Raw genomic sequence first — 16,128 nt, forward strand, 5'->3', positions numbered from 1 at the left:
GAAAAATGTATTGATGGGGCCAGAGAGATAGCATGGAGGTAAGGCGTTTGCCTTTCATGCAGAAGGATGGTGGTTCGAATCCTGACATCCCATATGATCCCCCGAACCTGCCAGGAGCGATTTCTGAGCGTAGAGCCAGGAGTAACCCCTGAGCACTGCTGGGTGTGACCCAAAAACAAACAAACAAAAAAATGTATTGATGAATCTACATGGGTTGTCAGTGGTGGGGAAAGACTATATGAAAAAGCCAACCTTTAATAAGCAGCTTAGCAGAAGAAAAGATAAACCAATTTATATATTTTATAAATTATGTCAAGAGATAGTCAAAGAAACTTAAAAGTGAGATATGAGGGGCCGGAGAGATAGCATGGAGGTAAGGCGTTTGCCTTTCATGCAGAAGGTCATCGGTTCGAATCCTGGTGTCCCATATGGTCCCCCCCCATGCCTGCCAGGAGCAATTTCTGAGCATGGAGCCAGGAATAACCCCTGAGCACTGCCGGGTGTGACCCAAAAACCACCAAAAAAAAAAAGTGAGATATGAGATCTCTTTTCTCAACAATATTGGGGGATCTCTCATCCCCCAACAATGAGATCTGAGTCTTAGTTGAAGGAGAGAGAGGGGGTTTGTACAGCATTTAGGGGAGAGGGGAGGATATTTGAAAGGATAAATGGGATCTTAGATGATCGGATGGGAAATACAATTTGTGGTAAACTATGTTTGGGGGTGATGTTAATTTCCTATTTCCTTTCCTCATGGAACAATCCATGTCCCCTATTTAATGGAACTCCCCAGGAAGGGACTATGACAGCTGGACTCCACATGATTACCCTGACTTTGAACTAATAGGAGAGGCAGTTCAGAAAAGACTGCTTGAGTATCACAGACCATGTATGAAGCAGTGAAATCTGACAACGACGAAGCACAAAGGAACATAGATAGCAACTGGTCTGTACTGAGTCTCCCCACAGACTCACTTCTAAGGTGGTATTTGGCTCACCTGCCTGAGTTAAAGAGAGATGGAAAGATTTCTAGCAAAAACAGACAAGTGGAGAAACATTTTTAATATTCAGGGACCAGAGTGATAGTACAGAGGGAAGGGTGTTTTACACACTGCCAACTCAGGTTTGATCCCCAGTGTCGTATATAGTCCCCTGAACCTGCCAGGAGTAATTTCTAAGTGCAGAGCCTGAAGTAATTGCTGAGCCCCGCCATGTATGACCCAAAGTTCTCCTCCCCAAAATAATTCAGAGGCAGCATTAGGAAACTAGCATCTAGGACTCAGCAGTATTAAGGAAAATAGCATTTTCAAGCAGTACCAAGGGCCCACTGGAAATGCAGGTGAGTTTGTGGCAATTTCACCCACCAGGTTTGAGGTCTTTATTTCCCAGCACTCAATGGGCTCCAAGGAAGTGACTCAGAGTTTGTGATGGGCATCACAACTGTGGTGGAAGGGACATTTCTAGGTGACAGGTAGGACATTTGGAATTGTGTGGCTTCAGAAGTCCAGAGGAGACAGGTAGACAGATACTACTAGGGAGAAGGATGAAGGATGGTAGGTCCTTCCAGGTCACTGTGAGATTCTGTAGCCACAGGTGAGGAGAGATGTGACCACTGGCAGATACTGAAGGCAGTCCCAGTGCAGGACTTGGCAGAGAAGAGTCTTGTTGGCTTGAACGGCTGAGGTAGAGGTGAGACTGGTGGCTGTGGCCAGTTTGGAAATGGGATACCAAACTATTAGGCCATTTGGTGGAAACTGGAATGATGAGAAAGGACAAAGGTGGGTCCTGACCTCACTGAGAAATTTAGGTGTGTGTTAGGGGACAGCAGTAAATCATGGAGGTCATGTTCTTCCCTTCACTTTAACCAATCTTTCATCCCCCAAAAAGGGAATGTTTTTTTTTTGGGGGGGGGGCCACACCCAGTGTTGCTCAGGGGTTACTCCTGGCTGTCTGCTCAGAAATAGCTCCTGGCAGGCACGGGGGACCATATGGGACACTGGGATTCGAACCAACCACCTTTGGTCCTGGATTGGCTGCTTGCAAGGCAAACGCCGCTGTGCTACCTCTCCGGGCCCCAAAAAGGGAATGTTTATGCCCCCTGCCATGAATGTCTTTGCACAAAACATAAATGTGAGAGAGGGAGAGAAAAAAAAAAGGTCTTGTCAAGGAGAGGGGGCCTTTCATTAGAATTTTCTATAAATCGTTTCTCAGGAGTCATGGGTCAAATCCAGAATTTTAATTATCATGTGTTCTCCGTGGAATTTTTCTACCTAAGAATAAAATGTCATGCCAATATGAGAGTTATTGAAAATAATTTTATCGAAGATTATTACTTTTATGTGAAAGAAGTAAACCTACAGCTCTCTGTGTTCTATTTGGTATAGCAGGGATTTATTTTTCAGGGTTTCTAGCATGTGCTTTTATGACCTATAAGATTTATAGTATTATAAATGTATTATATTATAACATATTATTATTAGAGTATTATAAGTGGTCACTTTTTTAAAAAGAACTGAAGGCTTAGACGAACTGGAGAGATAGTACAGGGTGAAGGTATTACTGGCTTTGCATGTAAGTGACCCATGCTTATTCCTGGCACTACATGGTCTCCTGAGCATTGCTGGGTGCAGATCTGGAGGTCCCCACCTCCACTAGGGAAACTGAGTGATCTCTAGCATTAGGATTCCTGAGCAGCAGTGCATCCTTGGGCCCTCACATTGAAGAAAAGTCTTGACAAGGGGCCCTTGAATCTCCTGAGCACTGCTTGAGAGACATCTCCCCCAAGTTTTAAGTGAAGAATTATATATAATATAGTCTCTAAAACTTAATGAATTTTTATCAAGTTTATGAACATTGGTTTTTTTTTCATTTTTGGATTTTTGGGGATTCACACCCAGTAATGTTTAGGGTTTACCTGGTTATATGCTTAGGGATCGATCACTCCTGGGAGGGTTTGGGGGACCATGGGACTTGGAATACAGGAGATCGAACCCAGAGGATTGAATTTGGGAGGGTCTGTGTGCAAGGCAAAAGATCTTCCTGCTGTATTTCTTGCTCAGGGATAACTCCTGCCAGTTCTTGGGGGACCATATGTGATGCTGCAGCTCAAGCCTGGGTCTACTACCTACCCTTAACTTCTATAATATCTTTTTGGCTAATTTTTTAAGTTTTATTACTTTATTTAAGCACCATTGTTTACAAAATTGCTCATGATAAGTTGTTTCTGGCATTCAATTCTGTAACACCATTCCCACCACCAGTATAACATTTCTTCCACCATTGTCCCCAGTTTCCCACTGTCCCCCAAGCTTGCCCTTTGGCATGCATGAATGATTACTTAATATTGTTTGTTACAACTAAATGTTAATGGAATTATCTAGCTAATTGGTAAGTGTTATTGCTAAGTGTTTGGTTTTGCATTTCATGCTAAACATGTAAGAAATTTTACTGGAATGGCTGATGGGCAGTTTTTTCTAGAAATAGTTGAAGCTCTGGATAGTAAGTGATGTGGAGACCTCTGGTGGCTCACTTTGTTTTTCTATCTTAAGGAATAGCTGGATACTAAGTGGAAAGCTTGGTATTCTTTCCAGTTGGAAAGAACCTTGAAGATTGCGTAGTCTAACTGTTTTTATTTGACAACAGAGGAAATGGAGGTGCAGAAAGGCTAAATGACCTTGCCAGGATCACAGGACCAAGTTAAGGCTGTGAGCCGGCCAAGTACAGGCAAAATCCAGCCCAAACCCCAGTTCCTCTGGTGAGAAGTACTTGCCAAAAGGAGTGTGGCAAGCAAAGGGACAGATGATGATTATTCTGGATTGCTGCCAGCACCCAGCCTCTGGTGCACTCTGCATCTTGCTCCATTTCTCCCTGGCTTTCCTGCCCTTCATTGGTGACTACATGAAGCCCCCTGTTCGTGGTTCTTTTTCCTCCCTGGTTTACCTGCTCTGGACCATGAGACCACTCACTGCTCAGAAGAGTCGACCTGGTTCAGGTTGTTTCCTCCTTTCCTAGCCCTGTCTCTGATTCCTCATGGTCCTTGGCTCCTTGCCATGATGTTTGAAAACAGGTCCACAGGAGATGTGGAAGGACTTGCTCAGGAATTGTTTGGAGAGTTAGCCCTGCAAGGTCTTTATCGCAGAGAACCCAGCCACAGTATGCAGTTCTTACTGGAGAGCTTGGCCACCTTCCCCTCTGCCTGGGAAAAGTGCCATTGTCACCTTCTTGCTGAGGAGAGTGCCAGTCACCTCCTAGGGTCTGAGCGCAGCATCTGACACAAAGAGGTGCTGTTTCAGTATTTATTGGGTGAACACTCGTCATGATACCATGAACGAGTCAGTTAATCTTTCTGAACCCCAATTTTTTCTGACTTGAAATCAGATAAAAATACCATAATGCCTATAAAACACCTAGCACAGCGTGTGGTTCATAGTTCTGTTTCAAGAAATAGTTGCTATTGATGACAACATGTATATCCTTTGAAAGTCAAGGTCGTGTTAGCTCTTCCACTGGTACCTCTTTGGCATTTTTCCTCTTCTATCCCTTGGCCAAATTAATCATTTCCTGTTTCTTTCTCTCAAACTCTTGGAAAGCTGGGTCAGTAAGGAAAACAAGTTTTGAATCTGACAGTCCTTGGCTTGTGTCCTGGCAATCTGTATGATTTTATTTTAATTTTTTGGGGGGTGGGAGGTACACCAGTGGTGCTCACGGGTTACTCTTGGCTCTGCACTCAGAAATCACTCCTGGCAGGCTCAGGGGACTGACTATATAGAATGCTGGGGATTGAACCCGGTTGGCCATGTGCAAAGCAAATGCCCTACCTGCTGTGCTATCACTCCAGCGTGGCCTATATGATTTTAAATGAAATAACTTGGCTTTTAAGCCCCCTCTAATTGGGCATCATACAGGTGCTCTATATTTTATGTCCTATTAAAAGATATATTTTTTATGCTTTTGTTTTTGGGACACACCTGGTAACGCTCAGGGGTTACTCCTGGCTATTCACTCAGAAACTGCTTGTGGCTTGGGGGACCATATGGGACACTGGGGGATCAAACTGTGGTCCATCCTAGGCTGGCACATGTAAGGCAGAAACCTTATGGCTTGTGCCACCGCTCTGGCCCCTAAAAGACATAATTTTTTTAACTGCAGGAATAGTGTTCTGTTGATCTTTCTGCTATGGCATAGGTGGCTCAAATATGTCATGAATCAACCCCCCTACCCAAACCTTGGAGATGTTAGATAAAACTGTAAATAAAAAAACAAAGGCCATATAAATGAAGCCTCACCAAATATTCACTGGAGAAATAAGTATAGTTTAAAATGATGAAACAAGGTAGGGTATTAGACAAAAACTATAAAGCCAATACCAAAGGATTTTTGAAACACAGAAGAAATGCCAGGACAAGATGTTTGATCAAATGATATAAATATGGTGAGTGTAGGAATGTCAGAGAAGATTAACTCAAACAGATGCACAGTAACTAATAACACTCTCACACAAGGCGTGGGAGTGGTGAAAAGAAAGTCCTGGAAATAAGATCTCAGCTACTCCAGCTCCACGGGCTTTGTTTCTGGACACTGGTTCAATTCATTCAACCATCCCACTTGCCTGCTTGCTCATTCTTTAAAAATGAGATTATCTTAAAATGTGTTCCTGTTTTTTCTTATCATTCGTCATGTTTATTACTAAGGGACACATTGAACAACATAGTCATCTCCTTTGAACTTCTCCTGAAGACGCCTAGAGCTTTGCACTGACCACCCCAAATTGCTCAATTGAACTTTATGACATGTGGGATCCGAGGCCTGCTTAGATCATTGGGGTCCAAACCCATTCTTTAGAGTTGGGGAGAGAGTTCAGAGCTAGAGGGCATGCTTGTTTCCACTACCAGAGCTCCAGGGTCTGATTCCAAGTCTTCTGAACCCATGCCCAGCGTTGTTTTATAGGCAGGTTTCATCATGCTAGAAAAAATGAATATTAATGAATGTTTTGCTTACTTAATGTCTTCGATCTAAGGATTGTTAGAAATAGGTGTATTTGTCTTACAGTTTATGCCTGTTCAAGTGCCCAACGATGAAGAAAAAGGCGATCCTGTCCTTTTTGCCAGTAGAGTCCGGGATTTAATGGCTAAGTAAGTATTGTTGTGGAATTATAACCAGTAAGTAGTTTTAGTATTGTTATGTAATAGTAGCTAATGTGTTGGGAGTTTTTTAAGTTGTGGGGGTATATTTCTGACAGTGCTCAAATTTCAATAGGGTCTCTCTCAAGTGCTTGAGGATCGTTGACTATACCTAATAGTTTTTAGGGTGGGAGCTATATGTGATGGATCAGACCTATAGCCTTATACATGCGTTGCATATATTATACCACTTGGGATACATCTTTGGTTCCCTAATATAACTTTAACGTGTTTCTTTCTCCTGAGGGTGTCATTTTGGTAAGTAAAATAATGTATCCAGGAACTTGATCAATAAGACAACCTACGACGAATATTTTCCCTTGCTGCCACCCCAAACTAATAGAAATATGTCTTTGTAGGGATATGATGTACCAATAACCAAAAGAGCCTAACCAGTGCCTTTCATAGGGCAGTCTCTCCAACAGGCCTGCTGCTATCAGAGCTTTGTTGGGGCTCAAACTCAATTCCTGAGTTCCTGCCAAAGCCAGACTTCTACTTCCCTTTATTCTGTATAACTGCCAAGGCTGGGTGTTTTACCCCCCAATCTGCAAAAGAATTCAGTAGATGCAAGGAAAAGTAGCAGATAATCTCCATTAAGAGCAGATGAGAGATTTAAGACTTAGAAACTACAAAATGTAAGGCACCTATTTCCTGGTCCATGAGTGAGTTTGACTATTCTGATTGATCACTTCACATGTCCTATAATGAAAGGATGTACATCTTATTATTCCACCATCCAAACACCAATTACCTGATCCCTATCTACCAGAAGTTATTCTCAGAAGTAGTTGCAGAGCTTCTAAGACCTCAATTCAATATGAGCAACTAGGGGGAAATGAAGATGTGGACTAAAGTAACATCAGGATGTTGGTGAAAGGTATCAGATACTTTGGTGGTGGTGAGATGCAGTAACTTTAGATATCAAAACTGTAGACACTAACACTATTGTAACTGTACTTAAGATGCTGGTCTGCAGGTGTAGAAAGGTTGAAAACTGCTGGTCTACCATCATATTTATAACTGTTGGTCCATGGACTAGTATGCAGGCTAGGATATAAGTCTGCAGGATGAAAAGGTTGAAGAATGCTGATTTAAATGAGAATTTTAAGTTTAAACAAACAAAAACTCAGGGGACAAAATAACCGAAAACATGAGGACTTTGCTGGGCTGGAGCAGTGGTGCAAGCAGTAAGGCATCTGCCTTGCATGTGTTAGCCTAAGACGGACTGCGATTTGATCCCCTGGCGTCCCATATGGTCCCCTAAGCCAGGAGCGATTTCTGAGCGCATAGCCAGGAGTAACCCCTGAGCGTCACTGGGTGTGGCCCGAAAACAAACAAAACAAAATTAAAAAAAATGAGGACTTTGAGTTGAGGTTTACAGGTGAATGAATAATATATATAAATATGTATGTGCCTATAAATATATATGTGCCTATGAATATACAAATTCATTTTAGTATACATGTATGTATGGGCATTGTCACATATAAATATCCATATATATTTATATCCATATTACTGTTACAACAGAATAACTTTTTTTTATGTGTTTAGCTCCAAACAGCCTCTTGTTACTATGTGCATCAGGTATGCGTGGTTTATCTCGTATCTGGCCCAGCTACAAAACTGGTTTTCTTATTATTTCTCTCTCTCTCTCTCATTCTTTCATAACAGTTTAGACCTAAAAGTTAGCAACAAAGGCACATATTTTAAACTAAGAGAATTTTTGACTGATATTTTAGCTTCCTGATAAGTGCCTAGAAACAGAAGGGAACTGTTTAGTAGGAGGCATAAAGGTCACAGATAACAGAAGAGGCCTCAGTCAGAACCACACATGCCTTCATTTGTCTCCTCAAAACTAAGGGTTCACTGTGATGATTTCCTCTGGAAGCTGGAGAACAAGAAGTGGACTGAAAAGGGATCTTTGGGAAATTATTTTATATATTAGGTGATTTTTCTAAATTTACAAAAAAAATTGGGGGGGTTTGAACCACACCAGCTGTGCTTAGAGCTTACTCCTGGCTCTATACTCAGGGATCACTCGTGGTGGGCTTGGGGAACCATATGGGGAGTGCCCAGGACTGAACTCAGGTCAGCCACAATCAAGACAAGTGTACTACAAGCTATACTATTTCTCCAGCCCAAAATTATTTTGATTTTAATTTAAAATTATAATGTTAATTTTTTTGTTTTGTTTTTGAGCCACACCCGGTCATGCTCAGGGGTTACTCCTGGCTATGCTCTCAGAAGTTGCTCCTGGCTTGGGGGACCATATGGGACGCCGGGGGATCGAACCACAGTCTGTCCAAGGCTAGAGCAGGCAAGGCAGGCACCTTACCTCTAGCGCCACAGCCCGGCCCCTATAATATTAAATTTTAATCTCATTAAAAATTTTAATTTGAGATGCAGTATTTACATTTATAATACTGGTAATAATGGTTTTATGTATATATTATTTCAACACCACACCCATTATTTTAAAAAATTCTTATTCATCATTTTGTTTCCAAATCAAGTTCTTATTCCTGAGTGTGATATTAATGGTTCTCCTGTCCTGCGAAAACAGGGATAATTTTAAAAGTAATGTTGTGGTTATTATGTAGCATGTTAGATGGGTATTGGGAAAGAGAGTAAGCTCTAGTTTTAAAGGGTGAAAAAATGTAGCAGGTTAGTGGTTTAGATGGATTGTCTACTTCAAGTTTATGTAGGTGTTATTTACCTGTTTAAAGTTCTTGCATAGGCATTTTTTTTGTCCTCTCAGTAATGAATAATGAGGCCCATGTACAGATGAGAAAAGTGAGGTTTAGATTAAAAGCCTAAAGGTAAAATACACCACTTGGCATTGAACACAGGATTTTCCTTATTCTCCATGAGACAGAGGTCTGTTGTTATGATTATGACAGTTTACATAGACACACACACACACACACACACACACCACTGACTAGCTGACAGAGGCATGTAGACATAAAGAGATTCACTTAACTCTGGAAGCAAAAATATGTCCCTTTGGCTATTTAAAAAAAAAAAAGCCAAAACAACCCACAAAGTTATTGGCTTAGAAAGGGAGTAAATATATTTCCATTTACAGTTTGTATTGCCCAGTTCAAGCCTAATGAAGAAAAAAGCTGTCCTTTAAAAAATTGAATATCAGTTTGCTTCCTAATTCTTTTTAGAGCGCTAGGAATTCCAGTCACGGATCATACCTATGAAGATTGCAGATTGATGATTTCAGCAGGACAGCTAACATTGCCTATGGAGGCTGGGTTGGTGGAATTTACCAAAATTAGCCGAAAATTGAAGTAAGTGTATATTAGAATTCCTAAGCTGTTATTCAAGAGATCTGAAATCCTATTTGTAACTTTTTTTCTGGCTTTATTGCTGCTCTGCTCCAGAAGCTATGTGCTATTTATGAAGGAAACGAGAGTTGTGAATTTATCTCCTATCTAGCGTATCTAGTTTTGTATTTTCAAGTAGAGTTAACTCAGAAATATGTATCTTGGTCCCTGGAGAAGAGCCGGAGGTAGTTCATGTGAATCAGCCTAGCTCTATCTCCCTGTTCAGAATTGACTCAGGGTAGTTTTATCTTGCCACGTTCTTACAAGAAGATGAGCATAGCATAGTTAGAGGAACTTCTTGTGTGCAATACAAATGCCTTATAGAGTAAGCAGTGCTATCACTGAATTTTAAATTCCCTAGATCTACCTTTTCATTCTGGGCACCTAACTATTTTTTTTAACTCCTTTGTGCTTTTAGGACATTCCCTCAGAGCTATTCAGTATGAAAAGCATAATGCCCAAATCCTCCTCTTATATACAGCTCATTCTCTTTCCAGCCCTGTTAGGATTTGCAGAATTTATTGATGATCTCCAGGGAGACTTTGCTTCCTTCCCTGAAGGAAGCTGCAGGACCAGATACTATGAAAAAGTTTAACATTCTAGTGCAACATTTTAATAACTGATATAATACACTAGTATTTATGTCTTCAAGGAAGCAGAAATGTTCTCCCGTAATGTTCCCAATATTCACATAGACCTGGAAAATTTAGTTAATGCAACTGGATCCAGAACGTTTGTGTTAAGTCACCTGTTTAATTCTCTAAAACAAAGACAGGATATGATGCATGTTAAAGTATATTTTCCAGTGTTTTATCACCCTGATTTTATAACTGATATTGGGGAAACTACAAATAGTCTTTCTTTTTTTCTTGGGGCCACACCCAGTAGTGCTCAGGGTTTACTCCTGGCTCTGTGCTTAGCGATTACTTTTGGCAGTGCTCACAGAATCCACATGTAGACAAGCGTACTACTCGCTCTAGAGAAGTACAAATAGTCTAATGACAGCTTCCTTATCACGGCTTTTTGTGAAATGTGAATTTATTATCAGCTTGAAAATGAATTTGTTCAACAATTCCATAATTACTATCAAGTTAGTAATGGATATAGTCAAATGTACTTTATTATTTTCTTTTCCTAGTTGTTTATCAGTCTGTCACATTTTCCTTCTCTGTTTCTGTCCTTTCCCTCAGATAATTAGGATAATTACATTTATACTCATATCTTAAAAATTACTGTAGATGCCTTTCTACTTTCTGATTTAAAAGCATCCTTTTAGATTTATCACTTACAGTACTTCCGATAAACTAATAAAACAATGTTTATGAAATGTCATTGTAAAGAGCTAATAACATGCATGTATAATTCTTGCTTTGTCTAGATTAGACTGGGATGGCATTCGGAAGCATTTGGATGAATATGCATCTATTGCAAGTTCGTCCAAAGGAGGAAGAATTGGTATTGAAGAATTTGCCGAGTATTTAAAGTTGCCTGTTTCAGATGTCTTGAGACAACTTTTTGCACTTTTTGACAGGGTATGTTAAAATGTATTCTCTAACATTTTTACTCTAAAATTCCCATAAGTAAATGAGCATAAATCTACATGGAAAACATTAGGATAACATATTTGGTTAGTGTTAGAAGAAGCATGACTAAGTCATAGTTTGGGGCCAGTGTGATAATACAGTGGGTAGAATATTTGCTTTGCAGGCAGCCAACCCAGATTTGATAACTGGCATCCCATTATGGTCCCCCAAGCCCACCAGAGAGATCCCTGAGTGGAGAGCCAAGAGTAAGCCCTGACTGAATATTGCTGGGTGTTGCCAAAAACAATATCAATAGCAAACTCCCCCCACAAAATTAAAACTAGAGTGTTTCATGCTATAATTACATGATTTTGTTTTCTCACTGTAGCAGTGGTAGTTGTACTGGTAGTAAAACTAATAGGATTGATCTAGCAAAGGTGGTGGAAGTAGGAGTAAAGATGTAGTGATATAGGCATAGGACTATTGGTATTAGTGGTCTTGAAAATACTGGTAGTAAAAGAGTGATAATAGTTGTGGTGGTAGTGAAAAGAGTAATGGTAGTAGTAATGAAAGGTGGAGGAGTAGAATGTATAGTAATGGTTATGGTACTGCCTGTTTTAAATACCAGGTCAGGAATAGACATAGAGCCATGTTTATGATGTAGCATTACAATTTTTTTATGAAACTGTCAAGAATTTGAAATTTTATGTCAAAAATTTACAAATTGACAACATAAGTGGTGCTATTCTATCTGTGAAGATTTGTGAATTTTCCCAATTACCAAATATTCCTTAATTTTAAGTAAAATTTTTCACAAAGGTTTGCATTAAAGTGTGTCCATTTGAAACTATATTTTGGACCCCGTTTTTACTTATTAGTATGGAAGTTAGGTCACGGAATTATCTGAAAGTTTTAAAAATCTATCACAGTTACAAGTTCTCTATCTTTTAATACTTAATGCTTACAGTAACCTGCACCTTTGCTATGATGTTTTGAGTTGTATGGAACACAAAGGCTTGTATCTACCACAAACAAGGTCTACAGTTTCAAAAACAGTTTCGTTGGAAGGGACTAATTGCAGTCAGGATTTCCTCACACTAACCTCTGGCATCAATAACCTGTTCTTTATTCCTATGGTTTTGTTTATGTAGATTCCATGCAGATTGATTCAGATAGCATGTCCCCTAAGTCTGGCTTCTTTTACTTCACACAATGAGTTTAAATTTTCCCCTGTTGTTACATATAGCATTATTAATTATGCCATATACACTGTTTTGTGTGCCACCTTTTGTCGTTAATATTTCATTGTATGGATGCATCATACTTGGTTTATCCATTCCCCATGTGAGGCAGTTTATTTTTCCCAGTTTTAATTATAATTTTTAAAGCATTTGTGATACATGTTTGTGAATATATACATATATATGTACATATATATATAATGGTACCAAGTATCAAACTTTACTTTGCAAGGCATATTCTTGACCCCTCAGCTATATCCCTGACCAAAAATGTAGACTTTTATTTCATTTGGCTAAATTGAAATTGTGTATTGTGATGTCTTCCTTGTTCTTTTCCTGAGAGTGACTTTACTTTGCCTTCATCTTGCAGGGTTTTCTTTTCTTTGTTATTTTTTTTATTACTATTAACAAGGAACTCTGAGTCCCTAGTTCATCTTTCCTTTGAACAACTTAATGCTGAGACTCTATAGCCTTTATTTCATGCCTGACTGGCTGTGAGTCAGGTTCTTAATCTCGCCACCAGTTCTCCTGCCCATGGCATTTTGTAGAGGCAGTTTATTGTGTTTTATTCTGAGTCTCTGAATTAAAAAGCGGGCCCACGCTCTTAAAGAGGGCTATCCTCATTGCCTCATAGAAGTTTCCCTTCTCTTTTAGCTATTGTAAAAAGATATTTTTAAAAGAATCAAAAAAGATCGGTCTAATGACAGGAATTAGAACAAGGCTATCCTTGTTCACCTCTGCCCAGAGCACAGTCATCTTCCTCTGACTTATTCTGTAATCTCATAGATAAATGAACTTCTAACTTGCTGGAGTTTAACCACCTTTTCTCATAGATGGTGTCTAGGTGCAGGCCTCTCAGCTACCCAACAGGGCAGCTCTAGAGCATAATGAAGATTCAGATCAAGGGAGAAGCTAATGATGGGCTGTTGAGCAAGCTGAGCTATGAGAAGAACTTCTCTCTCCTGTCTTTCTGGGTGATTAGAAAGTGGCTCCCAATATGGTTCTGGAGTCCACACAAGTCTTTTTAAACAAAGCATCTATAAATATGAACTTGTGCTAGGAAGGACCATGGCAGAGGAGTAGAAAATAAGACGTTTTTTTTTGTAGAAAACAAGATGGGAAAGGAGGGCTGTTAAACTGGGAAGGGAGGGAATTGAAAGTGCATTTTCTTTAGCATACTCATCAGGGCTTTCAGGTGCAAGATACTCTCCCTAAAGGGAACATGCCTTTCAGGTGTCAAAGTGTCACAAGAACCAGTTATAGAATTCCGATGACACAGGCTCTGTCTTGGCTGATGAGGCCCATCAGCAGCTCCAGTGTTCCTATAGCACCCTGAACTCTGGGGAGAAGGGTGTGGGCAAGGGCGGAGAAGCCCAGGATTACAATTACCCAAGTCAGCCTACTTAATTCACTCTGAGCTGGAATGCAGTTGGCTGCAGGCAGTCTGGAGACAGGGGAGCCTTTGTAGCTGATTCATTCCCTTATTTTTGCAGAGACTGCTTCATTACACTCACAGCCATTCTGAGTGGGAAGTTGCTTTCCTTCTTTGTATGGTGTGACTTGGCTTTAGTGACAGGCCATGTGCTGGTCTGTTAAAGCACTCTTCTTTTTATCCCCAACATAATTGAAGGTAGAGAATAGACTGGAGAATTAATTAGTTGCTAACGTATTTGACCTTTTTTTCCTTCTTGTAGCTTTCTCTACCTCTTGTACCTCTTCTTCCTCCTCCTCCTCCATCTCTTCCTCTTCTTTCATCTTCCCTTCCCTCTTTCTTCTCCTGTTTTCCCTCCTCTCTTCTCTATCTTGTCCACATGTCTGTGCCTGTGAACAAGTGTTTGCTTTGGGAGCTGAATAATGCAACCAATGTTATCACCCCACCCACACACACCTACCCACTTCCATGCTAGGCTTGTTTTCTCACCAGGTTAAAGAAATTGGGGGGGGGGGGGGCGGAATTTGATGGGAAAGACAAGGGAAGTCTAGAAACTTTATAGTTTGTTTCAGAAAAGCTTATCTTGCTAAATCCAAGGCTTAAAGAGTGATGGGGGCTGGAGAGGAAATGTGGGATGTGGGAAAGAGAAAGGGCAGAGTGTTCCTGTTGCTCTTTATTTTATTTATTTATTTATTTATTTATTTATTTATTTATTGGTTTTTGGTTTTTGGTTTTTGGGCCACACCCGGCAGTGCTCAGGGGTTACTCCTGGCTATCTGCTCAGAAATAACCCCTGGTAGGCATGGGGGACAGACAATATGGAACACCAGTATTTGAACCAATGACCTTCTGCATGAAAGGAAAACGCCTTACCTCCATGCTATCTCTCCAGCCCCTCCTGTTGCTCTTTATAGTTAAAAAGTTCTGCAGAGCAAACCACTCCATAGGTCCTCCCCTGTTCCTCCCATTTGGTCTCCCATTTCCCTTTCCACTTTCCCCAAATCCAGTGCAGCTATTATTGGTCTGGAGATGAGGAAAGTTGTGCCCATACGTAGCCTTCCTACACACCCTTTTGAGTCATCTGCAAAAGCTTTATAATAGTGTTCATACTTATTTGTTCTAGAAATTATGCTGTGTGTTCATGCCTTCTACGAGTCTAGCACTTTCTATTAGATCTCAGCTATTTGATCATAGGAAATTTGGAAATGTAACAGATATGTGACAGGCAAGGCCTAGTTTTCTAGTTTGGGAACCTTTCCTTTGGAGAGATCATACCTCTTTGAAAAAGAAGATAAGGAAAAATAAAATAAAAGAAAAGAAAAGGGTGTCTTTCCATTTTCAAGTTTAATTTAGCTACTTTATTCTCCTGAGTGGATGATGTCTCTGGTCAGAAGTTAGTTGGGATTCATCAAACATCCAGACATATTCAATTAAAAACTGAGACAATCGTTTAAAATCATGACTTTGGCCAGGATGTGGCTCAGCAGTATTTGCCTTGCACATATGAGGCTCTTGGTTTGATCCCCAGCACCGCAGAACAAAAATAGAACAGTGGTTTCTGTGTGCAATGGTGAAGCGCATGTGTTGCTTACCTAAGACCTGGTTTAAACCATGTCTTCTAAGACCTGGAAGGAAGGAATGAAGGGAGGGAGGTAGAGAGGGAGGGAAGGAGGGAAAGAGGGAAGGAGAGTGATAGAGTGGATTCTTAATATTTAGTTTTAGATACAAGGTATTTTACCAGGATTTAATGAACGAATATAATGACATTCATGGGATTAAGAAGCAGCAGTTTCTTAATTAAGAAAAAACAATGACTTATTTTTATGGTCACCTGTACAGTTAGCACTGGACAGAGGAGCCCCATGGTTCATGTCTCCCTCCAGAAGTGCTGGGGTACATAGCAGAGCTGGGTACTGCTCTGCCAGCAGCAGCTTCTAGAACTCTGATGCAAAGTCAGCTGTTTTAGCACACAAGCCATCATTGTGGCTCACTGCCTCTTACCATCTCTGAATAGTGGTGGAATAGTGGTGGATGCAGAATCCCATTGCAGCATGCATACTCTGTGGCAGCAAAGCTATAGTCAGAAGATTTTCTGTAAAGAGTCACATACTCGGTAGTAGACATACAGTCTCAAATTTTCAGAGCAACTTGCATATCTGTATAAGAAAAGTCATTTAGACCACTCAGAGAAGCTGTTCAGAACCAACTAAGAATTCTGTCCTCCTGTCTCTCAGTATGAACAGAAAATCTGTACTATACAGCACCTGCCTTCTCAAACAGGAAGGGGCAAGCAAGGACAGTTGTTATTATTGGCTCTAATGCTTTAACACTTGAACTAAGACCAAAACAAGACTGACAGGAAGACCTTGGTATAAAGAAACACATTCATTCCATATGATGTGAATTAGTTTTAAA

General features: G+C 40.3%; 1 protein-coding gene across 1 annotated transcript in view; it reads left to right on the forward strand.

Moving 5' to 3' along the window:
• LPCAT2 (lysophosphatidylcholine acyltransferase 2) overlaps positions 1–16,128 on the forward strand; it is an 81,845-nt gene that overhangs the window by 31,961 nt on the left and 33,756 nt on the right. The window contains exons 9-11 of the mRNA XM_049786075.1: positions 6,049–6,131; positions 9,356–9,481; positions 10,896–11,049. Coding sequence (XP_049642032.1) covers positions 6,049–6,131; positions 9,356–9,481; positions 10,896–11,049 — 363 coding nt within the window. The remainder of the gene's footprint in view (positions 1–6,048; positions 6,132–9,355; positions 9,482–10,895; positions 11,050–16,128) is intronic.

This window comes from Suncus etruscus, chromosome 14 (genome assembly GCF_024139225.1).
Source record: "Suncus etruscus isolate mSunEtr1 chromosome 14, mSunEtr1.pri.cur, whole genome shotgun sequence".
Lineage (NCBI taxonomy): Eukaryota > Metazoa > Chordata > Mammalia > Eulipotyphla > Soricidae > Suncus > Suncus etruscus.